The sequence below is a fragment of the Pempheris klunzingeri genome, chromosome 13 (assembly GCF_042242105.1).
Source record: "Pempheris klunzingeri isolate RE-2024b chromosome 13, fPemKlu1.hap1, whole genome shotgun sequence".
NCBI classification, from domain to species: Eukaryota; Metazoa; Chordata; class Actinopteri; order Acropomatiformes; family Pempheridae; genus Pempheris; species Pempheris klunzingeri.
This window is the reverse complement of record NC_092024.1, coordinates 3,130,034-3,157,398: the sequence shown is the minus strand read 5'-3', so window position 1 is coordinate 3,157,398 and position 27,365 is coordinate 3,130,034. Positions and strand designations below refer to the sequence as shown.

At 42.7% G+C, this 27,365-nt stretch overlaps 1 protein-coding gene across 1 annotated transcript in view; it reads right to left on the bottom strand.

Annotated features, from left to right (window-relative positions):
- Positions 1-375: 375 nt before the first annotated feature.
- dlgap2a (discs, large (Drosophila) homolog-associated protein 2a) overlaps positions 376-27,365 on the bottom strand; it is a 46,237-nt gene continuing 19,247 nt past the window's right edge. Inside the window, exons 3-11 of the mRNA XM_070842039.1 lie at positions 25,214-25,364; positions 23,965-24,181; positions 17,400-17,459; positions 11,422-11,807; positions 5,405-5,493; positions 4,802-5,241; positions 4,589-4,680; positions 1,310-1,462; positions 376-582 (exon numbers count right to left, since the gene is read on the bottom strand). Of these exons, the coding sequence (XP_070698140.1) occupies positions 376-582; positions 1,310-1,462; positions 4,589-4,680; positions 4,802-5,241; positions 5,405-5,493; positions 11,422-11,807; positions 17,400-17,459; positions 23,965-24,181; positions 25,214-25,364 (1,795 nt within the window). The remainder of the gene's footprint in view (positions 583-1,309; positions 1,463-4,588; positions 4,681-4,801; positions 5,242-5,404; positions 5,494-11,421; positions 11,808-17,399; positions 17,460-23,964; positions 24,182-25,213; positions 25,365-27,365) is intronic.

Sequence of the window (27,365 nt, the reverse complement as noted above, 5' to 3'; positions counted from 1 at the left end):
GCTGGTAGGTTTTCAAAGCTGCACTTTTTAAATGGCACTTTGCTAATGCTGAAAAACTACAGACGAACCCATCCAGGAGATTGGATGAGAGAGCTCGTAGGCTGGGTATCGTGATCACCAGCAAACCAAGGAGGAACCCGACCGACCCATGTCAGACATACATTTCTACTAACACTTATTCTGGCAATGGGAGAGGAGGCTTGGCACATCCTACAGACCAATGGTGTTGGCGATGGGCACTGAGGATGGCTATCGAGATCAGACAACGGATGGAGAAAGGAAGAGTAGAGAGAGTAGCAGTCTAGAAAAAAGGCTAGTTTTAAAGTTGTTTGAACTTAGGAGCAGGGAGACACACTGGCCCCAGGCCCTATGGTCTCAAAGTCTAGTCTGAGCCTCGGGAATATAGATCTCGATGCTGTCTGCCCGCTCCGAGGCTGAGTTCTGCCGGAAGGAGGCTGCCCGCTTGGCCGCCATGAGCCGTCGGCGGGCCTCCTGCCGGTGCCTGTCGGGGAGGTCCAGGGATTTCTCCCTCGTTATCACACTTTTCTGTCGAACTGTCTTCTTTGGTACAGGAGCTGGTGGCTTTAGGAAGAAGAGAGAATAATTAAGGGACGTTTGTTCAATTTTGGCTGAGCACTACTGCAGAACTACAGAGATGAAAAGCAGCAACAAACCCAGTGTTCACGAGTGTGATGCTGCCCTGGTAGCATTACAAAGAAATCTGCTGCAAAAAAAAGTGTGCAGTTTTCATACAGTTCTTTAGAAAAAGGCTTTTGCAAAGACACTGTATGTACAAGGAAGGAACTGTAACAGTTCTGGAGTGGGGAAGGGGGAACTTGTGCTTTTATTTCAAACATAACTGATATTTTCTTTGGATCTCCTCCTTGACTAAGAAAAAAAACCTGCAACACCCTTACTCAAAATATAACTAAAATAAAGATTACAAAAATAGTGACTTGGTACGTGTTTCACCAATAAAAGTACATTTAATAATAGTAAAATTTAGAATGTTGTATATGTTAGGTAAGACAATAACAAATGAATTACAAGAGGGAATGAACCCTCCCCAATACATTTGCAACCCTAATTGTAAATATAATATACAATTATAATATATAATGTATAATGTTTGGATATCTTATCTAAAATTTAAATGTTAAAAATGAAATCAGGGATATAATTTCAAAGAAAAAAGAATTAAGTCTTAAGTCTGTCTGTTCTGTTCTTGCGTCCACAGGACACTGAGTCAGCTCGGCAACAGGCAACTACAAACACAGAGAAGAATGTTTGGGCCAGCGCCAACATGTACCTTCTTCTCTGGGCTGTCTAATGGCCTCCAGTTGTTGTTCTTGATCTGCTGCAGTTGGTCAAACTTCACGGTGACGTCGTCGATGGAGAGCTGCAGTAGGTCCCAGAACCCAGCCAGGTCCTGAGAGGTGGGCCGCGGCATGGCGCTGGGGTCCTACGAGGTGAGAGCAGTTACAACTACCACACTGTCACGCTTGCACACACACACATACACGCTGTAGACATGCATGCACAAGAGTCATGACCACACGAGTTACTGCACTTCAGCTGAGATCCACTAGATGTCCTTATCAGACTCATCAAAACGGGCATGAACAGAGCCTAATCCCAGCTATGGGGATTCTGGTTGACATGAGGAATAACTGGAATGGAGACCAGCTCTAACTTATTTCCACAAAAGAGCTCAGAAATAACACGCTGTCTTGGTCCCTTCAGAAAGAAACCTCATTGTCTCTGCAGCTGGCCCGCAGTGGCTGCAGGTCTCAATTAGTCAGGAGATTGTGTGCCGATAATTGATGTTAATAATTGATTATTTTGAGGATATTAAGTCCAAATCTTTCTGTTAGGTTTGGGCTTGGCTTTGGGCCAGCTTCTTTCTATGATGATCTACGATATATGACTGATGTGAAGGACAGTGTCGACTCAACGCTGGTTTCAGCACACAAATAACTCCTTGCACACACCTCCAGTTTCTCCAGGACATTTTATTCAACATGGTTCTAACAATATCAAGGGTCACTGTTCTGGATGGACTATGGACAAATAAGAAGCAATGTTGAACACATCAAATCTGTCACTATGATTAGAGGTATTGAGGAAACTACTATTACAAATTAAAACCTTTCATATCTCTGGGCGGGGCAATATTTCTATTTACACCAAATTCTTCTTGGTCTTGCACACAATTCTTTGAAACCTGCAGAGGTTTGACATTGTGTTTATGGATGCAGCTTTGTGGCATACGGTTTACAAACAGCAGGGTTGCTCTGGCTGTTTGAGAGCACAGTGGTTGCAAATATTCATTCTTAGCAAAACCATCCACATCTTGTGTTTTTTGTTTTTATTTGCTCCAGTCTTTCTCAAGCCAGCAGAATCAGCAACTTAAGCTATGTGAGACGACATCCCGAGATTCACACATGGCAGGCCTACTTCAGCAACACAACCACGGTGGTACGCGTCGACTCAACAACCCCAGAGACATTCTCACACTCACACTCCAAGTCTCTCGACATTTAGATTAGGTTGGTGAAGGGTGCTGCTGTCTGATTGTCCAATACATTTAGGATACGATGGCAGCGCCTGGTACTACGCTACCCTAAGCTGCAGTCATAGGGAGTCATTACATCTTTTTTTTTTACATTACATTTCTATGATTTGGTCTCAAGGGGTTCTGTTTCCATCACAATATAGCATTATGTCCTCCCACACTGGCCTGTTCTAACCAGAAATGTATCAAAGAGATGCAAGATGATCTCAAATCTATGAGATGATACAATGGCTGTAATTGTATGTGTCAGTATATTAAACTGACATTAAAGTTTACGGTGACGTTATTTCACTTTTTTTCTCATATGGCATGAGTCAAGTCTTCAAAACGTGCATAATATTCCAATAGAGGCTACGTTATGCTTTGATTATGTGTAGTATTACAAGATTATCAGAATGCTCCTTTGTACAGGAAAAAGATTGATTAAAATCACTGCAGATTTTAAACATCATAGTGTCCATCATGTGAGGGAAGCTGGGAACAGAACACACTGCTGTTATCTTTAATTACAGGGGGAGTGCCGCAGCACCTCATCAGCTTTATTCTGACCTCTGAACTTGTGATGTTCTGCAAACTGTCTCAGAAGTCTTAAGGCTTCAGATATCCAGAGCTGGCAGATTTAGGAGGAGTCAGCGAGTTTTAAGCCTCGGCTGTGTCAGTGTTTACTTTTAATCCTGGAGTGCTCCACGCACACTGTTTGTCTCTCTTATAGAGTTTCAAGCTTTATGAAAGTTGATCCATGAAGTAGAGAGAACCAAGATGATAAAGCACAATTAGACACCTCTTTAAGGTTCTCATTTGTGGAAATTTACTTCACAAACAAAGCATGAAAGTAAGAAGTGAACACTGTTCCATATTAATTAGTCATGTGGAGAAATGCTGCAGGTTTTTGTGATGAAAAAATTATGAAGTAAACTTGCACAAATAAAATACGGTGTCCTTCAATGGACAAAGTTATGCTCGACTTTGTCTAAAAGGCCGGTTCGCTGTATCTAATCCCCGTACAACTCCCACTCTCCCTGAATGAGCACTTTCTGCTGCACATTGCAAAAACAGAAACACTTTCTCTCATAACTCCACACCAACTTCATCTGAAATATTGGGTGCTTGGCTCAGATCAATAAAACGAGTTGTGAACAGTGCAAGAAAAAAAAAATATCAGGCAGAAATCCCTGACCATGTGTGTGTGTGTGTGTGTTCCTGCACTGGATGAGCAATAGAGCGGCTTGTGTCTGGATATTTAGGTCTATTTAAACCCAGGGGTGGCTTAGCCCTCTGTTCTTCTCTTCTCAGGACCAAGCCAGTGAAAAAACACCCATCCACGCTCATGTTTTGTTCATTTCAAAACGGTCAGGTCACATATAAATGTGCTAGATAGCTATTGATTCTCAGTGTTGTAGCTTTCCACAATCAATGATATTCAGGGAGCTTTGATTCAGTTTGTTAGTGCCGGCAAAAGCATTAAATGTGTATCGAAGCTTGGAGAACAAAGGTTGTGAGGACAGATAAAGGAGTGTGGAACCGTTTCTAATGACAAAAGTTAATTTCACAGTGCAGCCAATGTTCCTAGACCCATACGCTTTGCTCGCTCTACAGCTGTGTCACACTCATTTTTCTTTCCTCACTTAAAATTCAGATGTGATGTTGTCTGATTCATGCATATAGAAACGCGTTGAATGGAGTCTAATTACTTGTGCGAATGGGCTGCAGAACTGGATTTGACCCACATGTGACTTGAATGCTGAGTTTGTCTGTGTTGCCATGAAAATAACTAAAAGTGACTTTTCAACTATGACTGAAAAATGATTTCTACATTATATTAACAGACAAAATAGATACTGCATTGGTTGGAATAATGGAAATGGCAGCTGGTTCGTTTCTCCTACTTTAATTCCTTTTAAAACTTCTTTTTTTTTTGTATCCTTTACCCACCCAGCCCCACGTACACACACACACACACACACACACACACACACACACACACACTCTTTGATTCTTTCAAAGGTTTCTTACCAGGTTTTGCTGACACAGCCAGTAGAATTGCTGGAATTTCTGAGACATGAGCAGCTGAGCGCTTCCTACTGCACTTCGGATCTTGCCTAGGACTGAAACACACACACACACACACAGCATGTCAAGTAGAACACATACAGTACAGTGGCATACACTCAGTACTGTACAAGCAACGTCAAATCAGACCCGTGAAGCTTTGAGCACAACACTCACTCTCCTCAGACAGGTCATTCTCCTCAGCCTCTGCCTCCATCTCCTTACACCAGCCCTCCATCCTCTTGGTCTCTGTGTGGAGCAGTTGCATGAACCAGCTTCCATCCCTCCTCAGGGAGGGGGATGCCCTGCCCGATTCCCCCGCCGATGCTGCGTTATTCCGTGGGGAGGGGGGTTCCAGCTGCCAGGTTGTCTCGCTGGTGGTCTCCCTGGGACTGGGGGGCTCAGCAGGGGTACGGTAATCCTCACGGTAGCTGAAGAGCCCCTGGGTGCGTACGGTTCGCACCGCCCCGTACTGGGTGGGTGTGCTGGGCTCTGAGTGCCGCTGGAAGCCCCCACCGAACTGCAGGCCCTTGTCCTCCATGATAGGGAAGCCCTCCAACTCCATGTCAGCCTGCACAGCTGCAGTCACACTGTTGGAGCGTTTGAACCTGCCCTGGCTGAGGTACAGAGACACAGATGAATGCACATACACATTTATACACACAGGCCACAATGGCAAATAATGGCAGAGACAATGGGACTATTGTTCATAATAGAGAGAGCAAACGTCAAAGATTGAGGTCTTCTAATGAGCTTAAATTCCCAGAACCATTAGCTCACCCTTTCTTGTTGTCCTCCACCTGGATCCCCACAGAGTGGTACTCCCGCAAGCCTTTGCTTTCAGATTCAGAGTCCGTGGCTGCTTCCACCTAATGCGAAGAAATGAAACAAACCGAAAGTGCTTCTCATTATGTGAGCTACCATTCCCCTGTGCTTCTGGGTTTATTGGTTTGGGACTGGATAGAGCACCTTAACTGTACACGGCCTGTCAGAAAATAAACATTGTATGATTTATGGAGGCCGCAAAGGCAACAAGACTGAAGTGGTTTCCTGCAGAGGACTTCGGCTTCTATGGAAGTCAATCTGAACAACGTTCTGTCTAAAACAAAAAAAAATGATGTCTAAAAAGTAAATTTTAGTCATAAATGTTCTTGATTGACTGAGATTGTTGTATTATCTATAATTTTGTATAGGGCTTTTTAACTGCTGCAGCACCACATACAGTATATGTATCACACTCCACTCTCATCTGCATCCTCTCTGAACACAGGCAGTGTCTTCGGTGATAAAGCCCCGACACACCCGCTGTACTGTATGCTGCCTGCCCAGCACCAAACATAGTGCACGGGCGAGGCTAGCAATTAGCTGATGGACATAGTGCAAGTTATTAGCAGCAAAAGATGTTTTTCTTAGAAGTTGGTTTAGATCAAACATGAGCTAATAGGGGCGTGACTACTGGAACTTCACATTAATGCTGCTCCATGTCTGCAGAGCAGCCATAATAACTTCACAAGGTGATAATACGGCAAACGGCAAAAAAGAAATTAATTAGTCATTCAGGTTTTTCTGCTTAGTTGTTTTTTCATAGGCAAAACAAATATCTGCCATAATCCCCGAGAAAAACACTCAGTACTCATGGATTGGTCTCTGTCAAGTATTCACAGCTGTGTGACTGAAGTTGCACAGTGACAGATAGGCCAACATTAGTGAATATTATGGGACAGGAAGGAAGCATGACTGATGATGATCCTGTCTGCCAATGCACGGCTGCGATCCTGATCCAGACGCCCAGGCTCAGAGAGTCTTTCTTGCTGCCTGCACTGCTCCCCGGAGCCCCGTGTTTTACTGGCTTTATGGAAACCCTGTCAGTGCTCACCATTTCTGCAACGCTTCTCTATCTGTCACTTTTTCATTGTTTCTCCAATTGCTCATCTCTTTCTTGTTTAATTTCTTTGCTTTCACTTCTCTCTTTGTCTAGCGTTCACAGTTTCCTGCTAGCTTACTGTCACAATCTTTTTCTTTCTTTTGCTGTCTTAAGCCTTTCTTTGTCTTTTTTATCATTTCGGTATTTCTCCCTTAGTGCCCACTGAGCCTCTTTTCGCTGTGACTGTACCAGACATGGTCTGCAAATCAAATATTTGATGGTACAGAATGGATGAATATTGAGAGAGCTGTGTGGTGGCTGTCCAATGCTGCGCTTTATGACCAATACCTGCAAAACTAATGACATTCATCAGCCTTGAATGTGCTTGGTGGTAATTAGCAAATGTTAGCATGCTGACACACTAAACTAAGATGGAAAACACGGTAAATGTATACCTTTTACAGATCAGCATGTTAGCCTGCTGATGTCAGCACTGCTGAGCCAGAGAACAGCTCCAAAGAGCAACTATTGTGGCTTAAAGATAAATCTGTGTATATTCCCACAATACCGGAACCATCATCTCTGCCCTTCCTGCCAAAATAACTGTAAGAGCTCTCCAGAACTGTCCACATGAGGCCTTTAGAGCGAATGACATTCATAAATCTTCAGCTCAATGCAGAATCATGTGAGTGAGTCAAAGGCACTGGTTCCAAGTAAGGCGTGCTTCTGTTGTGAGGAAATGTCAACCCTACCTTTGGTCTAGAGTGGTCAGTATTAAAGCTGGAGAGAGGGAGATGCTGTTAGCAGGGAGGAAATGAGTGTGGAGCAGCTTGCCGAGGAGACCTCCATTACTTTGTGTTAGAAGCAGAGCAAAGTCCACCTCATGAAAAGAGAATGAGTTTCATGTCCGTGATGGATGAGGACTGGAGGAAGACAAAACATCCAGGAGGCTGTGAGATTTATGTCTGATATACAGACATAGAGATACACCAGTGCGCACACACATATAAACACACACACTGCATCGGTAATCACAGCCACGACGTCAGCGCAGGTGTGGAAACTGTGAGCATCAGCAGAAAGTCGAGCAGAGCCACTGTGCCTTTCATCAGAAGCACACAAACACCACCTGGTGACTCTTCCCAGCCAATGACTGTGTTTAAGGTTAAAAGCTTTGACTTCCTCTTTACGCGACCTCATTATGGCTCCAATTAAAACTATTTTTGTAAATAAATCAATCAGCAGTTTAGAACACAAACACGTAGCAGCTTTAGGGTGGCAAAAGGTTATCTAAAGCAGCATTAAAGTGGGCCGTAAGGACCTACAGGAAGTCAACGCCACATCATGTCCACAAGGTCAGAGGTGAAAGATGAAAGCTGTGGTCACCTTTCTGAAAAAGATGAGCAGAGTCGAAAAGGAAATGGCAAATCAATACAGAGGCAGGCTAATTTAGGTTAATCGTACTTCCAGTAGTGAGTGAATGAGACTGATTGGCCATATGATACCATGTCCATACAACTGAAGCGGTCTGCAAAATACAGAAATCAATAATTTGTCCCAAGAACTGCCTGCTGCAACACATTATTGTCATCTCATTCAGCTATCGAAAGGGGGGTTATTATCAAACTGGCAGGCAACAATAAAGCCTCCTTCTTATATACCACTGGAAAGCAAAGGCCACATTTTGTGAACAGCAAACCAAAACCTGCCCATATTTTATCTGTATATTTTAACTTTTGCACCATATATGTCTTTGTCTTAGATTCTCTTTTTGAATTATTTCACTTAATTTTCCTTTTTATATTTGGTATATGTAGGTTTTTAAATCCTCCTCCACCAGGTTGATAAAGCGTGCATATAGACTGCAGGCATGGCCTTAGTGTACTCAGTGTGAACATGTGATGTACCAACCCCCTGATACTATGATGTTCTGGTAATCAGTCAGACACTCACCAGCAGATGTTGAGGGGTCGGGGGATTGCAGACAGTTTTTTAATGAAATGTTGGACATTTCTGTAAATTGACACCTTTGCTGCTCCTGCTCTGATAATCGAAAGTGCTTATGGACTTAACACACAGCACTGAAGCCAATTTGAACGCCAATAAATTCATGCACATACATTTACTTGCTCCCTGATGATTCCTTCCTTAAACTCGCCCTCACTTCCTCTCCAAAGTCATGTTGTCCTGCTCTTTCTGCTCCTAACTTATCTCATTCACACTCCATTTGATCTGTATTCCCCTCTGTTGGTAATGAATGAGCTGAACCACAGCTGCTCGCACATGGGAAAATTCACAGTAAGATCTCTTCGTTGTCCAGCCTAGTTCTCCTCGAAATGCTGATATTCCATCATTATTCTGACTGTGACCATATTCCAGATTTGATATGGGGCACGTAAACAGCATATTCTGTCTGGATATTCTGAACAAGGCCTCATTCCGAATGTAGCATTTTCTGATTGAGACATATGGGATAAAACCTGAGCTCCTAAAACCTGAAATTATTCAGGTAATAAAGCACATTCATACTAGAGAAGCTTTTGAACCACAGTTTGTGACACATGGCCTCTTGCCTGTTTACAGCCAGTCTGCGTGTTGTAAACAAACCAACTATCCAACAGTTTACAAGGCCGACGTAGGGATGCACAGAGATGTGCATGCCCACAAGAAAAGCCCATATTTCTGGTCAGACTGAGAAACACACCTACTTTTGAACGTTCTGAAAGACTTGGACATCAACAGGTTTTTTGGATATGCCCAAATATCTTAATCCAGCCATTTTCAAGAAGGTGGTTGAAAGAAGGCTGTGTTTGTGCACTTAACACTTATTATTCTTATTTCTTTTCCCCTTCATGTGTATGTGTCTAAATAACAAGGCAGGGAATTAATGTAACCTTGGTGGTGCTGTGGTTAGCACTGTTGCCTGACAGCTAGAAAGTTCCGGGTTCGAATCCCGGTTTGAACCCGGGGTGTTTCTGTGTGGAGTTTGCATGCTAGCGTGGGTTCTCTCCAAAGAACCCACGCAAAGAACCCACGCATGTGCATGTCTTTGTCTAATCCAAAGACATGCACATTAGGTTAATTGGTAACTCTAAAATTGTGAGTGTGAGAGTGAGTGGTTGTCTGTCTGTCTGTCTGTATGTGGCCCTGCGATTGGCTGGCGACCAGGGTCTACCCCGCCTCTTGCCCAAAGTCAGGTATAGAAAATGGATGCATGGATGGATGGTTACTGCATTTACATTCAGCTGATTTCTCCCCAAACACCTACTATGTCTTTGAAACAAAGCATTTTAAGTGTCCTGGTATTATGAATGATGGCTCAGATGCAGGCTATACTGATTCAGGCTGAGACCAAAGGCTTATTTCCAATCTCTTCTGAGTGGCAAAACCTGTGATGGCCCAGCAAACAAATCCCAGTGCAAATGTAGCTCAGTCAAAGTTTGAATGAACATATTTCCCAGTAATGCTCCCTGTGATGTCTGATTCTACATGTTTTACATTTCTGATTTCCACACACACACACACACACACACGTGGAAACTGTACTGCACTAATTTTGTGGTCAGTAAAAGCCAACGGAAGTATTCAGTTTTCACTTTAAAAAAAGAATTTCCATTCCTTGTTTACATGAAGTTTTATGTCTCACTTTACAGCAGAAATCAGACAGTAACTTCAGGATAAGCTACAGAATGTAAGTTTAATGGCCTGTTACAACTAATGTGCTGGAGGCTATTTTTAATTGCTCCCATTTACACAGAACATTGAAATGTAATGTCTGAGCAGAACTTGCTGCTGGATATTCTCTACGTTTTGGTGTGATGCAACGCAGCAAGTGTAGCAGGATCAATTGACTTTGAAGGGATCATTTATTCGCTGGCTGACTCCCCCGATGGCAACAGTCAATGGCTTCACTGTAATTCGGGTGTTAGACTGGTCTCAAGCCAAAGAACTTTCTTAATATCACCTGGGAAAAAAATGCAGCAATTACCCTTTAAGGTGTGCTTGATTTATTTTTGCAAGAAACTTGAATAGCACCCAACCACATTCAAACACCTCCAGAATGAGATTAATGAAGCGGTCTGCTTTTTTTTTTCTTCAAATATTTGAAAGGTTTTCAAATTCAACTTTGCCCTTGACTGAGCAAATTGGACAGTCAGCAGACAAGAGAGTGGGCGTGTTAGTGTATAGATTTTATGTGTGGGAAAGAGAATAAAAACTGGATAAATGGCACAAAATGCTAAGTATGTGGAGGAAAGACTGATTATTATGGAGGATTATGGATGAGGGGACTCGACTGATGATGAAGACGGGTTTAAGAGGTGAGAACTGAGTATATGAACAAAGACAAATAGAGAAAAGCAAACTTACTACTCCTACTAGATGGGGCTAGAGAAGATACCAACAAAGGTACAAATTGACACAGTGCGTTTGATACTCTGCTTTGATAAAATACTATAAATGACCCTGAGGTGATGGTGTCATCTGATACAGATTCCTCACTGTGTTCTGCAGCAGATCTGCAACCTTTAGACTGAGACTGGAGATCAGCAACACCAGAACATCAGCTAGTGTGTCAGAGAAGGAGGCAGACAAAACCAAGATAAGATCGCACAGAGATGGAGGTGTCGAGAGGCAAAGAGAAAAAACGGAAGAGAAAGAGAGAGAAGGAGAGCAGGAAGACCGTGAGATTTTAGGTACGGCAAGTGGAGAGGGAGTGAATGAACCATGGAGCGAACTACCATTCACTAAAACCTGCCCCAGCCTGAGTTGAATCTTAATTGATGGATTGCAGTACGATGACTCACTCTTGCTATTTTTAGCTGCTTTAAAGAGAGCAGTGTTTCTCAGTTGAATGTACGTGTGTGTGAGTTGTAACAGCGTTAGTGCTCATTCAGTCCTGGTGAGATCCTTTCATCACACAGACAAAACTGACCTGTATCCCTATAGAGGATCGAGGTGTCTTCAAGTACTCCTCAGCCTTGGACACCAGGATGGCCTTGTCGCAGGTGAGCACCGAGCTGTGGCTGTCTGTGGACGGGTGTCTTTTTCCAGCCATGACTCCTGCCGCCTCCATGGCGATGGTCACAGCCTTGGTGCTGTCCAGGCTGTCGGTGGAGTTATAGAGGGCCCTGCCTGGGTTCAGCCCGAGGCTGAGGCCGTCAGGGGCCCACATCCCACCGTGAGGGTGCCTTCCGTCGTGGTAGGCGTCCTGGGTGGACTCGGTGCTGCTCTGGGCCGTGATGGAGATGAGGGGTTTGGAGGTGGTGCGGGGTGGGACTGGAGGAGGGGTCTTCTTGTAGCTGGGTGTGTAGGTGATGGCTGGAAAAGCGGAAAGACATAAATATTCAAAAAGTCATTTTGTAAAAATGTATAAGCTGCATTTTTCTTATTGAGTTACAATGGACTTCTAAATGTACTGTATAAAGTGAGTTATTCACCGTCATTAAAGCTCAACTAAACATGGTTGAATATATGTTTTCATGATTTGACTTGGTCTATAAGAACGTAATATTTACAGAAAGTTCAGCCTGTAAAAACAAATGAAGGCATATTCATCTACTGAAAACCAAAGTATATCCTGTAAAAGAGGAAATATTCTACATATCTTTAGTACTGCCAACATCAAGATCAAAATCAACAATGCGTTTTTTCATCTCTTAATACTTTCTGACTTTCACACCCTGCCAGTGGCACTAAGTTCCTATTGATGACATAAAATCACTTTTTCACTTTTAAAGGAAAAAGGTAGCTGGAAACTCAAACAGGAGTAAATGCTAAATTTGTTGGGGGCTGTTTTAAGTGGATAAACACATATTTACACCTCTAGTTAGTATTTACAAAAGCAGGATGGTGTATGTGGGATCAAAAAGAAAAAAAAAAGCTGGACAACCAGTGTGCCAGCAGGATCAATGTGTTGCTTAGTTGGGATTTGCTGAAAATAAATAAAAACCTAGAATATCACCAGAATCTTCTTTCACACATGTCATCTCTCCATCTGACCTCCTGATTATAGATTATTTCCTAATAATAGTGTTTGTTGGAGTGGGTCTATATTAGTAATAATCATAATTCTAATCTAACAGTCACTCAGATGATGAAGCTGCTTTTTTTTAAAGCTTTTCTTCCAAGTGTAAAATCTTTATTTCACTGCAACATGGCACATGTTCTGTGTGTGAATGTAGACATTCCTCTCAGCATCTCAACATCAATATAAGGCAGAGACATCCAGCAGACACCACATATCCTTACCCATTTGTTACGTGACAAGCTGAAGTATTTTCCAGTGTATTAGCCATTAACATTATTGCTTAGTTAACTTACTTTTATTACTTAATCACCTCATTAGCATATGGGGTGAGCTAATATATCATGGTGATTATTGTGGGACATTAGGCAGAAACACCATTTGTTCCACAGCCTGATAAAATGTTGCTAAATCTGTAAATGCATAACTTGTGGCCAACTTTGTGAAGTGGATTTTATGCTCGTACTTTCCTTTTGTTGCCGATCATCTTGTCGACCTAAGATCCTGGCTGAGAGAGCGCTTTATGTTCAAGAGCGTGCTCTCTCCTAATGCAGAAACCTTTTTCCTCCTCTTTTGTTCATGTTCAGTGCTCAGATAATGGAGAGAATGCTTGGAAATGCGGGCATCATTTTAAGGTTAGGCACATATATATTTTAAAATTATGAATAAGTCCATAAGTCGAGTAACAGAGAACATCAAAGCCTCTGTGACAAGAGACACTCATCAGACACGGATGATGGTGAAAAACCAGAGAGGTAATCAACAGTGCTCATGTGTGGAGGATCCTGGTGAGGAGGTGCTGCTCAAAGAAGCCTGACAGCTCTCATCTTCTTATTCTGTCCATTTCATGACAGAAAAAGGGAGGATTACTTTCTTTCAAGTGCAAATGAAAATATGGACTTAATCCACTGAGAGATGGACTGAGGAATGGGTCATGAATGCCTTCTAGGCTTTGACGGGTCTTTATTTTCGAGCAAGGCTTTGAGAGAAAAGCTCAGTCAGTGTAGTTACAGGCTGAAACATCTGAAGCACAAGCCGTGTTTAGTGGGTTCTGATCAAAGCTGGGCGTGTGCCAGGTGCCTCGGAGCCCAGAGCAGAAGACAGAAAAGAAGGCAAAGAGGAAGAACGTAGAGTCACGCTGCAGGTTAAGTTATGGGTTATCGTTTTCCTTAACAAGGAGGCAAACCGTGTTGAACTTTGTGTTTCTGTTTCTGTCTTACAAGTGCTTACATCACACAAAGCAATTAAGGAAGTCCTTATGAGAACAGACTCTGATCTATTTTGAGTTCTAACGAGCTGCACCCCCACGCAGTCTGCCAAAAGTTGTGGTGTAGAATTAATAGCATTTTACCCTGATTACATTGTAGCCTTAACAACTAAATTACAGAGCAAACACACTGTTGTCTGACACAACGGAAAGATTTTCTTTTTGTTTGCATTCCTTTTTGGAAAGAGCATCATTTCTGGTGAGAATAAAAGCCAGGGGTTCGCCTCGAACCTGCAACACCTATTGGCCTCTTTCTCACCCATATTTTAGTTGTGTTTATAAATAGCTAGACATGTCTGGTCTATGAAGCACATTCTGCTCCAAGGGCTTAATGACTCATGCTGCTGTCCATTCACAAAATTAACTTCTCATGGTTGAAGAGATGCATTAGCGAAGAACAAGGAAGGCAGGGAGGGAGGAAGTAGAGATGCAGAGGTAAGGGAGGGAACAGGAGGAGGGCCGATCAGCGCAGACAGGAAGGGAAGGTGAGAGCTGGGGTTTGTGTGCGATAGAGAGCAAGGATAAATCAGGGAGTGAGGAGAGATCAAGGGAGGGAAGAGATGACCCATTCAGGGGCATGATTCAGCAGGAGGACCAAAATAGAGCCATTATTAGCCAGCCAGTCGTGCAAAGGGGAGTCATAATTCTCACTCACATCTTGGCAGCGGCAGTATTACTCAGCATTTAGATTTCATCTCAAGTGAACTCAGCCAGTGCGTGCACACTCACTCACTCATTCACTCCCTCACTGCTTGCAGCCAAAACGTTGAACAATGTTGTGTGCAATGCACACCACCGCAGCCTCAACTGAATGATTCAGTATGATAGTACAGAAATATGAAAATTAAGCTAAGTAGTGAAACGACCATGGTTGGATTAACAGCCGGGCAAAAAGGCCCAGGGTTCACTGTGGTAGTACACTACAGTAAGTTCATTAATTGTAAATTTGGCAAGGAATTGTGCACCACTTACTGTAAGTACAATATCAGCAAAGGCTCTGTGTTATTACCTAATCTAGTGGTATTATCTTGTGGAGGCTCCCTGTGTTAAATTTAAGTCTTAAGATTTTATTTTAGTTTATATCAGTGGCTCTCAGACCTGCCGGCATGCCGCTCCAACAGGAGCACACATGACTGGGGGACAAAATATGCAGAGTGCATCAAAAGATGAAAACTGGCTCATCATTTTTTTCATTCATTCATTCATTCATTCAGTCGTTCATTCATTTGTGAAGACACAATAGCCAAACAAGCATGGTTATCAAGTTTCAGGCAAGCAAGATTTAGTCAGGCAGTAAAATGCCAAAGATTGTGGACCGGGAAGAAGAGAACATAGATTCAGATATATTTCCGCTTCCAAAGGAGGCATGACAGAAAAAGTTTGGGAGCCACTGGCTAACAATCAGACTGCAGAAAGCCTGGTATGAATTAGTACTCCACCGAATGGGAGTGCTAGTTGTTTTATATATATATATATATATATACACATCTCCATGACAGCAAGATGAACAAAATGTTCCTTTGCATGCAAGCGAGGTTTCAAGACACAGTATGGACAGTGAGTAGTTTAAAAAAGGTATGTCTACAATAGAGATATCGTATCATTATTCTCCATTCACTCTCCCTCTCTAACACACACATACAAATGCGTACAACACACACACACACACACACACACACACACAAACAGCTACCACTGTGCCAGTGAGGCTGATTAACGTGAGACACAAAGGCAGTGATTCAAGCACTCCATCTCTGTTAGGACCTCTCTATCTATCAGGACTGGCTTGTATGCTAACATGAGGGGGGGGTGAGGGGGGAGTTGAGTGACACGTCGTTAAGAGACTTTCTTCCCGATTGGATTTATCACTGTAAAGGAAATGCAGCAGTTTGTTTTGCAGCAGGCTTTTAAGGATATGTAAATGACCTGGCGGGAGGGAGGGAGGGAGGGAGGGAGGGAGAGGAAGACGGATAGTCAACTCCATTATTGGCACTGTCGCAAGTGTTGCAGTCAGTAACAATAAAGAAATGAATATAAAAATAGCCAACAATGGATACCAAAACACAGAGAAAGTCCGTACTCAAAGTTACTTCACTGAACCTGGATATTTTGCTAAAGTTGAGAGATGTCCTGAGCATTGTGATTAATCACTGAGAGCTAAAACTCTGTGGCAGCAAATAAAGTCATTTCATGGCCAGCTCCTCTTGATGCATGGATCAAGGACATGCTTTTCATCGCCTGTAGTACCTCAGATGTTGTCCTGCTGTTCATGAAAGTCACACTGCCGCGTTTGCCTTTCAGTAAAGGCTGCTGCAGTCAGTAACGGAGACACTCCCCTGCTGTTGCTCCTGGTGGCTCATTGAATATCGTCTGCATGTCACCAGTTAGATGCATGTCACTGTGGTCTTAACCTCACCCTTCTAGAAAACAAACAGGCCCCTTGTCAACTAGATGGATCACTAAAATGCACAATTGAGGCTAATAATAGAAACGTCCAAAGGGCCATGTGTGTGTGTGTGTGTGTGTGTGTGTGTGTGTGTGTGTGTGTGTGTGTGTGTGTGTGTGTCAGTGTGTATGCGTGCTCGTGTGATATTGCAGACTTTGGGATGGAAGGATGTTGGAAGGCAGGTTTCAGAAAGTGATGCTATAAATATGTCAAGCCACAGCAGAGAAAGCGCTTTTAACAATTCAGCTCTGCCGTCTACAGTCTCTCTAATAACCAAGGAAGATGGTTGAGAAGTTTAAAGTTGGGGTGCAGTGCAGGTATAGTGGAGCGACTACACCCTCCAGTCAGTCTAGCTGTGTTGGGTGCGATGGCCACGTTCGCTTTCTTGAGGTGTGAATATGGGATTAATTGCAGATCAAGATTATTTGGACATAATCTAGGACGACTCTTGTTTCATCAAAATAACATCTCTCAACCCTCTCAGCTTGAGATCATAGTCTCTGTTGGAAGGAAGAAAGGTATTCTGGGGCTTGGGTATGGAGCACTTTCTAAATGTGATAAAGGTAAACGTGCATTCAGGCCCAAAGATTGTAATAAGAACTTGAACATAGACATTGATGAAGAAACCTGGTTACAAATATGGAAATCAGCAAACAACATTTCAGTTTGTAATAGGACGAAGGAAACTCAATTCTAAGTGTGTGATTAAAGTGATTTCATTACGGGGTTAAACAGATTACAGGAGATAAGTGCTTAAGTGTTAGTGATTCTGTGCTGTACAGGAATGAGAAATAATTGGATGGTGCCTCTGATGGGGGCAGCCCCCTGCCCCCCAGTGTCTATATATTATTATTCTATCTTATTTTCTTTATGTGGAACATAGCCTCCCTTTTGCTCCTGTTTAATTTGTTCTCTTTGGATTCTGTGTATTGACTCTGTATTTGTGACGTTGTACTGCACATAGGGAGGGGCAAAACTATGACGCTGTCTCTGATGGGAACGTGATCTCCCGCTATGTTTCTTTATGCAGCCTTCCCCTTTGATACTGCTTCGTCTGTTGGTCTGTTTTGTTCTTATTTGTAGATCAGAAAGCTCAACAAAGACATTGATCACGAAATGACATCTCTCACATCGAGACGGAGCAATGGCGGATGTCCCAGGTAGCAGGGTTACCTGGGGTTTGCTGGGTAGTCCGATCAATGCTGCAGGTGGAGGGAAGGCAGAACTGGATCCCTGAAAACAAGGGAGTGGGGTGGATATTCAGAAAAGTGGGCAGATCTGCCCAAATATAAAGTGCAATCTACTGTATTTACATTACACAGTGCAGGCTATCAACCTGCACAACAGGGTGGATAACAAAATAACTCTGTTTGGAAAAATCACAACAAAGAAGGAACAAAAACAGTCTTCCTTAAAAATGCCTTCAAGGGAAGGTTCATGTTTCAGCAGAACACCTTGATCAGAGTGACTAAGGTCATTTTGGAAAGGGTACAATTAATTAATACTGTTTATTTCACAGTACTGTTTTGTGCTATTCTGTTTTTCATCAATGAAAGTTGAAAGTTGCAGTAACCTGTGTTTGAGGTTGGTGTAAATAGGTCAACACACATCACCTGACATGGCTTATTGAGCCAACATGGTTTTACCGCTGATCTGAAACTGATACACTCTTAGAAGAAACGTCATTACAATAACCACTTTTAAAGCCATGAAAGCTGACTCCCACCAGGGTTTAGTGTAATTCCTGGGTTTAGCAGTGATGCTCATGTGTGGTCTTTTGTGAACCACACAAACCAATCAAATGACCAGCAAAAACTTGAAAATAGAGAAACTGTTAAAGTTCAATGTAAATGTGGCTGAAGTGTTAAATAGCAGTATGCCACCTGAATAAAGGGGTTTGTGATTTATAATAGGTTAAGAGTGCACACTTCGATATATTTTGTCTTAAATCAACAAAAGGAAAATAACATTCTGTTAAAGACTGTTGGCAACAAGTGCTCATCAGAGGTGTAAGTGATGAACGAGGCGCTCTGTTTATCTTTCTGTTCGCTCTGTTTCAAAGTTCACAGGAGTTTTATGGCACTTGTTATATGGCAATATTCATTGTATGACTAAATCTTGAAGCAATTTATTTTATGAATAAACATAATGCCTCTGCACTACAGGTTAAATCATGTGCTACTTGTAGATAGCAACTGAAAAGTTAAACATGGACGGGGTCCAGGGAGGAGGGGGATTGTGTGTTTTATGCTGGTGAGTTGAGCAAAATGAATACAACAATACAACCTAATTAACTTCCTACCTCTTTGAAAACCTTTCAGATTCAATTTACCAAACTTTCATAAAGTGCTCTGCACATTTTCAATTCAAAACACAGGAAAATCCTTTTCTGCCAGCTCACTGATGTTCAGCTGAAAGATTCTTTTTGTTCCAGCGTACTTTATTAGAGCACAGACTTCAGTGGGCGATTCCATATAAAGCCCATTAATTGGACAGATAGCACAGATATATCTTGTGATTTGCCTGGCTTTTTAGCTGTTCATTGCTGGTAACACAATTCTGCATCTTCTGGGGTATCGAGGCTCCTTTTCTTTGCACTGAATATCAAAATGAAACTATGAAGAGAACTGAATACTTACAATGAGGCACTGTATATGAAATGCACAAAACATTGAGGCCATCTGTCATGCACCATTACAACATAATTTCATCATTCAGTGTCACACTTATTAGAAAATGCCACAAGATGTACACCTCTTTCCTGGAAGGAACACGATTCAACATGTCTTTACACTTACGTCCCAGTTGCATTACATTCAGTCTTTGATTCCTGAGCATTAAGATGATATCTTACAATAAAAAATACAGTGTCATCTCTCAACATGGCCTGTCATTACTATAGACAAATGATCAGACAAATTAAATCAATATTTGTGTATCGTTAAATAAATGCATCCTTATACTTATTGTTCAGCAAAGATGTGTGTATATGTGCTGTATATTTGGTAGTATTGTGTATGTGCATAAAAGTAACTTGATGTTGGGTGTCCATTGTGGCTACATACTATATCTGTACTGGTTTGTGATTATATTTGAGAATGATTTGAGTTATTTTCCCAACAAATGAACAGTACAGTGTTCCAGCTCCATCTAGGATTGTGCAAACATCATTCCACAGTATCATTATCACTTATGTCTTATAAGTGCAGAGTTCATCAAACGGCTCACATAGTAAACAGCATGTCCTTATAGTTATATGATAACTGCCAAGATTTTCTTCACTCAACTCTAGAGTGACAATAAATAGAGAGTTCAAAATAAGTAAAGGAAAGGAAAGTTTCCATCATCACTGCAGGATTGTCAGGACCTTGTACATGTTAAGCCATCTTGTCCGTAGTCTATAACAGGGCTCCAAGAGAGTCTCTTAAAACAGATGTGTAAAATCTCTTTGATGGAATACACCGACTGAACAAGACCATTCATTACTAGTATATCTGATGATTAAAAAAGGTACACTGAAATAAGTAGCACTGTCCTGGAAGATACTTCACATCTGCAGTGACAACAGAGAAGTTCATACTGCTTTTAGTGAGTGTTTTTGAAGCATGACTGTTCAGTAAATTTGTCACCACTGATCATCACATTCTTGCAGTATGGTGCAATCCTTGAAATATAGTTTTGCTGCTACCAATGCAGTCTTTTTCCTGGAATATTACTGCAGGTTTGTGTAGGAGGAAGTCCTTGCTTTGAATGCCAATGATCACATGGCATTTAGATTGGCACGTTATTCTACAGTATACTGGCAGCTACAAACCATGACCTATTAATATACTTTGAGCTACATTTGGTCTGCTGAGAATGAGGTATGAGCTCACAGAGTGAGCGACACATATGTGATTTCTGCACTGTTGTACTCGTATCTCCCACTCCAGAGTTCCACACTGGCACTCCTGTGGATTGATTCTCGTTTCTGGCCCCTCCTCTGCCACCTATACCACAGAAAGGCCTGCTCGCTTGAGGACCTCTCTGGACTACCTGGGCTCTCTTCTTCCACAAGTTCCTCGAACTCCTGGGATATAGCAATACACTCCAATGTTTCTGCAATTACATCATCTGGCTCTGTGTGTGGCAGGTCCACTGAACGTACGTCTTCGAGATCTGGTGATGAGGGATCTGTATCTGGTGGAAGAGGATCTGGACTTGCAGGTCCAAAGTCCATTTCCAGTGACGTATCGGGAGATACTGAACTAGGAGGGGATATTGTGACGGTGATTTGTGGCAGTGCAACATCATGTAATTGTGAGACTACATCCTGAGGCATGTGAGCTAAGCAATGCTCCACAGATTCTGCTGACTGTGCCGGATCCAAGGGGCACAGTGTGGCAGGAGCAACAGTGGGTAGGGGTGAACTTGGATCTGATTGGTAGATGGGTGGATCTAAGTCCTCCATAGTAGTTGGAGAGTCAACACTCAGGTCAAAAGGCTCTGGTTCAGGGTCCATGAACACTGAGTCAAGATCATCTTGATCTAAAGAAGTCAACATGACTAAGTCAAAGTGGACCAGATCGGCATGGTATATAGGCGTGGTATCAAGTGGTTCAGGAAGGGGTGGCCAGTCTGAATCCTGTGACTCTGTGGTGGGTTGCGTTTCTACAGAACTGGAAGCAAAAGTTGAGACCGAAGTAATTTGCTCTGAGGGAGGGCTCGAAGAATAATCTGGAAGGGTAATGATGGGATCTGGATTTTTGTCAATATCGGTTGGACTTGTAGGAGAGTCTGTGTCAGGGTATTCTGACACCACAATAGATGGGCATTGGATGTCAGTCTCTAAATTACATGGCATAACAGTATCAAGATCATGTGTGGGTACATCACAGACTGAGATTTCTGAGAATTCTGGTGGGTCTACGGGATCTGGATCTTCTACTCCTGAATATGGCAAAGACACAGCAGTAGGGTCTGGAGACACTGGATTTGGCTTCTTTACAACGGCGGGATCTGGAGACTCTGAATCTGACATGATGTCATGATCATGTTCCTCTGGTGGAGACACAGTGACTACTGGAACTGGATATGGTAGCTGTATCTTATCTTTTTTCATTAGTTCAGAGTCTGGGGACTTCATTTCGTTGCCGGGAGATGGTTCAGGATCTGAAGAAGACTCATTAACTGGGTCTATGTTTATCAGCTGTGGTGCGATTCGTATTTCTTGTTCCACTGTCACTGAATCCTGAAGGCTCTCAAGGGCTGCTTCTGTGGAAAGTTGCAATGCACCATGGCTTGTGACTGACTCATTACTGACCATCTCAGATGAACTTGTGTAGTTTGGTGGCACAGATGGCTCTGTTTCGACTGCTCGAATAGAGCCTGGAAGTATTGGATCCAAAGAGAGTGGTATGGCGCTCTCTACATACATTGACTGTGGACAGGCAAGAATGCTTGGGTCCATAGAGAGCTGTTTTGGCAGATTTCGGCGGGTGCCTTTCTTTTCCTCCTCTTCTGGACAATTGACAGCTGCATCAGCAGTGCTTTGCCGAACCAGGACCTTGCTTCTAGCCTGGGTCCCCACAGACACTTTTGACACCAAGGGTTTCTTCTCTCTTGCTCCCCCAGTGAATCTATCTGTCGTAGAGGTTCCAAGTCCTCCTGTCCCTGTTCCTGTCCCTGCTCCAACCTGAGTGTCTAGGCCTACATCAGCTCCAGCAGCCACGTTGCCACCCTGGGGAGACCATGTGTTGTAATGCTGCGTGAAAGTGTTGAAATTACTGTTGAAAGCACGAAGTTCTTTACAGAGGTCCCTCCTTAGGTCAGCTAGCTCTCGACGCATAGCTGAGACCTCTTCCTTCCATTGCATGCTGATTGCTGCAGCCAAGGTAGCTGACTCTTTGATACTGGCCTGAATGGCTTTTGGTGATGGGCGTTCTGGGGCACTAGATCTGGGGGACCTGAAAAGGCTTGGAGAAACAGGTGGTCCAGACAGAGGTTTGGCTGTAGCCCCCATGTTATCTTGTTGGTAAAGCCTGTCTCTTCTGATGGGGCAGCCCAGATCATCATGAGCCAGAGGGGCCGTGTCTGCCAAATCCTCATGTACACTGGCCTGGTCGGGTAAACAAGAGTCTTCCTGCACATAATTTCTGTCTGGAAGACAAATGTAAATATGTATCTGTAATATGGCCACAGGTGTGAGCAGCTGGAAAGAATGTGCTTTTTATTGCCACAAAGCAGTTACATCAAATCATGCACTGAATGCCATGAGTCAAAATAAGATAAAAGCAGAGCATCTACATCAACCAAGTGCTAACCTCATGATTATTGCCCCAATTCACGTTGCATTTTGAAGATTTCTTATTCTAGAATTGTAATAATCTGTAATATTATTTTACATTACGGTGTTGAAAACCAGTGAAACACTGGGAAAGTACTCCCATTTTGACTCATTTCTGTTAATGGTTTACACTGCCTTCTCAACCTTAATTTGTAGCATGCATTCTTCACATCTTTTCAATGCACAAAGCTCAAACTCCTAGCTTCCAGGACACATCACAGAGAATGGACAATATTTCTAATAAATGAGGTGTAAGAACAATCCTTGCATGCTCTTCTGTTTTCAGTCGAGGTAAAGAAATGTGTACTTTGTGCAATGAAAAGAGGCAAAGATGAGCAAAGCTTCCAAACCATTTCCCATCAATCAGGAAGTATAGTATGAACCCTATTGAAAATGTGAGGTCCAATTTGACAGATTGAGCACTGTTTAGCCCATCCCCGAAATCTGTCACATACCAAACTCCTTAACCTAAAAATGCACAGATATTTTAGTTTACTGAGAAAGCAGTGTAAGCAGACATTTATAGGTATGAAGGATTGATCATAAGCACACTTCCAGATGGCCACACCTCTAACCCTCCCTATTATAGTCCAGCTGATGTTGTTAGTTCACGAATCTACTGTGGGAAGGGGTGGAATCCGCTCAGATTTGTCGTCCGGACACTTTTTCTTCGTTTCTTCCCACATTCTTCATCTGTACAAGGACGTATCCTTTCCTCTGTGAATCCAGCAATCATGGGAATTGTTGAAACCACCAGCAGCTCACAATTTATAGTCATGGCTCAGTATCAGCATATGTAATATATGTGACTAACCAGTGTGACAGTTCAGTTACTGGTATATTCATTGTCAGCTGTACATTATTCATTATGCGGGTCTAGACACAATCGTGTGTGGTCCTGTAATGTGATCTCATTGTGTGTAAACATGAGCTTTGCAATTAGACAAATAATAAGTGTCACCATGTGGCACCATGTAGAAAGTCAGATTTTCAAAATGTAGCGGAAAAAGCAGTCATGTCCGTACTCTGACCTGATTTTTATTTCAGACAATATCCATTTGTGATTTTCAATAGGGTTCATAGCTTTACTTTCTGATGCATCCAATGGATGAGCAGATGAAGCACTGTATCCAAAATACAGTAAGATGAACTAGCACAGCTCACAGGTGGTAGCTACGGTAATCATACGTCCATCAAAAACAATGGAAACATACAAGAGTGATTCATGCAAAGATATGAAGCTGTTTGACAATACAACCACTTTGCACTAACTGCTCTGTATTCATCCATTAACACATGTTAATGCCAAATGTAAGCTTTTGGTGTCAATTTGTAAGTACAAACAAAAATACCAACATCCAGGCTGTCACACATTTTATTATGCAAATACATTTTATGTCCATTTGCCCTTACCTGTGGTAGACCTGATGGTGGAGGTGACTGTAGAGGCCATGGGGGGGATGCAGTCATCGTCTTGGGAGTAGCCGGCCTGGATGGCTCGCAGGTAGCTGTGACTCCGGGTTCTGAAGCAGCCGGGCAGGTCCAACGCCTCCATGGCCTGGGATTCCACCTCGCTGAACACCGACTCACACACTGATTCAAACTGGCCATTTATTTCCGTTTCACTCACCTGTGGGAAACGAGAGCTATAAGCGCGCTTTTTCCATTGTTAAGCATGTCAGGATATTTCTTTGTTCATCTGGAGATGTTAATTGGTGGAGTGTAAAACCTGGCACTGTGTTCTCTGCCAGTTTAGCTTAGGATAAAAACAAGGCTGCTGCTAAAATCAAATAAGTGCGCAGGTTTTAATAGGCAAAAGGCAGGAGAGAGATCAATGAAAAAGGTGTTTTTATAATATCACAAAAACAATCTTTCACAAAAATCGTATTTTTCGAGTGTTGCCTGGAAATTGTTGGGTCTTATTTCCACCAGCACATCACCTGTGAGCTGCTTCCTTTTGCTGCAGTAGCTCCTGCTTAGTGTGAATGCAACTTAACAATGTGACATACATTTTCATGAAATCAAGGTCATACTGTGCCGCAGAGTTTGCAGTGAAAAATTTGTCGTTGATGTTGACAGCTATTTCTCTTTCCTGTTTTAGATGCGTATGACGTATCTTGCTATGTTTTTGTTATAAATAGTTGTTTTCTGAGTAGAATTGGTGATGGTGATCACTCTGCTCAATATCAAGAATCAAAGATAAACATCTTGTTCTGCTGGGATTTGGAATTAGTAGGAGTTTAGTTGAGCTTTTAAGACTCTGAACAAATCAATATGTCTCTCTTTTAAGAGGGAGATGAATATCTCAGCAGCCCCTGTTGGAGTCTTTTAATTTATCCTGATAAACAATGTGCAACGAACTCATATAAAACAAGTAAAATTAAGTCAGAAAAGGGGCTGTGTGGTTTCTAATAACAACATCGAAATTGTGAAGGATAAAAGAGTCGCAGTGAGAGTTAAAACTCATTAGGACAGCCATGCTCTTGAACTGTGTTTTAAATGAAGAACTTTCTGGTGAAATGATTTCATTTTCCTGAGGACTCCCTGGGACCTCCACAGGGTCCTTTAGCAGCCCCCGCAGTATAAGAACCGCTGCTCTCCAGTACAAAGTAGGATTAGAAAACTCTTCCTAATTGAAAGGGTGCACACTCACCTGGCTCACTTGGCTAACACAGCTAGCCTGACTAAGGGTGCTGACGGCCCGCATATAGCTCTGGTTCCTGGAGCGAAACTTGGGCGAGTTGTAGTTGGCAGACGGATCCAGGGCAATGCTCGGGTGCATGTCCCTGGTGGCTTGCAAGTGGTAGCTCTGACTGAACAAAGAGAGAGAAAAGGAGAAGCAGGCAAGGGAGTGGGACTACAGCCATGGTGATCATTCCTTAAGCAAGTCAATTAAACATAATTTAACTAATAAGCACCGGTTTGACTAGTGGCTACAGGTGTAACATGATGACAAAAACAATTACGATTTATTAAGGGCAGTGAGCCTCCTCTGGGTAACTTGAACTTGTGAGGGAGACTGGTTATGACATTGTGTCTCCCAAAAGGGGAGCCCCCTCTCTCTTTCTGTTTCTCTCTCCCACTACATTGATGTGTTTGCCATTGTCCTTAATAAAGCAGTTCGACTCCTGCTGTGCTGAAACATCCAATCAATGCTTGGAAATGAGGAAAATGCAAATCAGGAGCTAGTTAGTGAGCAAGCACTTCAGAGGGCACCCCGGTGTCAGCCAGGTCAATTAAATGTGCTACCCCAGCAGTGCAAGAGGAATGTGCAGAAACTCGTGTCTGGTTTGAAATCTGCTGGAGAGAAGACTAAGACAGGAACACAGAAGAAGAATGGTGCTTTAAGTGAACCAAAGAATACTACGTGAGTCACATTAGAAAACCAAAGTGAGCTTCCCTCTGCCAGATCCATTTCTAATGACAGGCAGGGATGAGTAAGCAGTTTCTGGGCTTTTTATAGAGATAAACGCTGGTGTTTGGCAGCGAGGAAAATGCCAGTGTGATTAAAAGTTCCCCAATCCATCTTGTCATGCTGTAGCAAGGCTGTGTGTATTTGCAAAGTAATATCAACCTTCTAAACATCCAAAGACATCAGAGAGCAGAAACATGTAGAGATTAAGTCTGAATGAAGAGGTAGGAGTAAAGCAGCACTACCTTTTAATTAATGTGATTCATCTCTCAACATACTATGTAGCTAGTTCATTTTAACACTTAGAATAGTGTCATTTGCAACCACGCTGATGTAATGTGTGGCAGTGAGTCAAATCATATCTAAATTGTGTTTAACAGCGCCTTATGCTTTGCCAATACGAGCAGATTGCCCCAGGTGACCTCTCATTGACTGGTCTTGAGTGTTTGCTCTGTGAGGCGTCCATATTGGGTATGTCAGCAGGGCAGCGAGCCAGCTGGCTCCGACGTCTGACCACTGCAACATGGCAGCAACAGAGAGGTAGGAGGAGGCGGTGAGCCTGTATTCACCTTAAGTCTGCAGCAAAATTGGTGATGTAGTTACGCATGTCACTGTTGATTTTATCCAGGCGGTAAGAGCTGTGGGTAGAGAAGAAAACAGAGTTACTGGGTCCCACAAGTGGAAGTTGGATGGATGTGACGTCGCTGGGCACAAGTCCAATGGAAGTGGTTCTGTATGGCATTCGTGGTGTTTGTTTGGGAGTTTTCACCAAAGTGCTGCAAACATTAGGGTGATACAATATTGGCCCTCAAGTGACGAGTGATGCTGAGCAGGAGAGTGATACATTTAGTTGGCAGACAGAATTCCCTGGTCAAGGCAGTATCTCACGAATGAAACATGTACAGACACACAAGCGACATAATGAGGAGTGGGTTGTGAGTTTTGCTGCACAGTAGGTACGAACACACACACACACACACACACACACACACTAAAGACTAAAGACTAACACATGAAATGCTGCATACAAAAAATTATTGTTACATCACAAAAAAAACTAAAAAAACTAACTTGATTTAGTTAATTAAGACAAATGAGAATTAAGAAAACCAAAAACCTCATATCCCTCCCTAAGCAGTCAAACTTAGAGGAGCTCTTTAGCTGACAAGATCAGATAGAAGTGCACTGGCTGGGGCATAACTAAGGCATACCTCACGCATTATTGTCAGTTCATTGAAGAGAGGCGGTTTTGAGAATGCTTTGGCCCTTCCTCAAACACTGCTAGAGCAAATTTAATTTAAGGTCTCTGATTAGAGCTGGTACATTTCCATCGTCGGCCAATAGAAATTCAAGGGAAGATGGGAATCTCACACTTTCTGCATTTCACGCTGCCAGTGAAAGT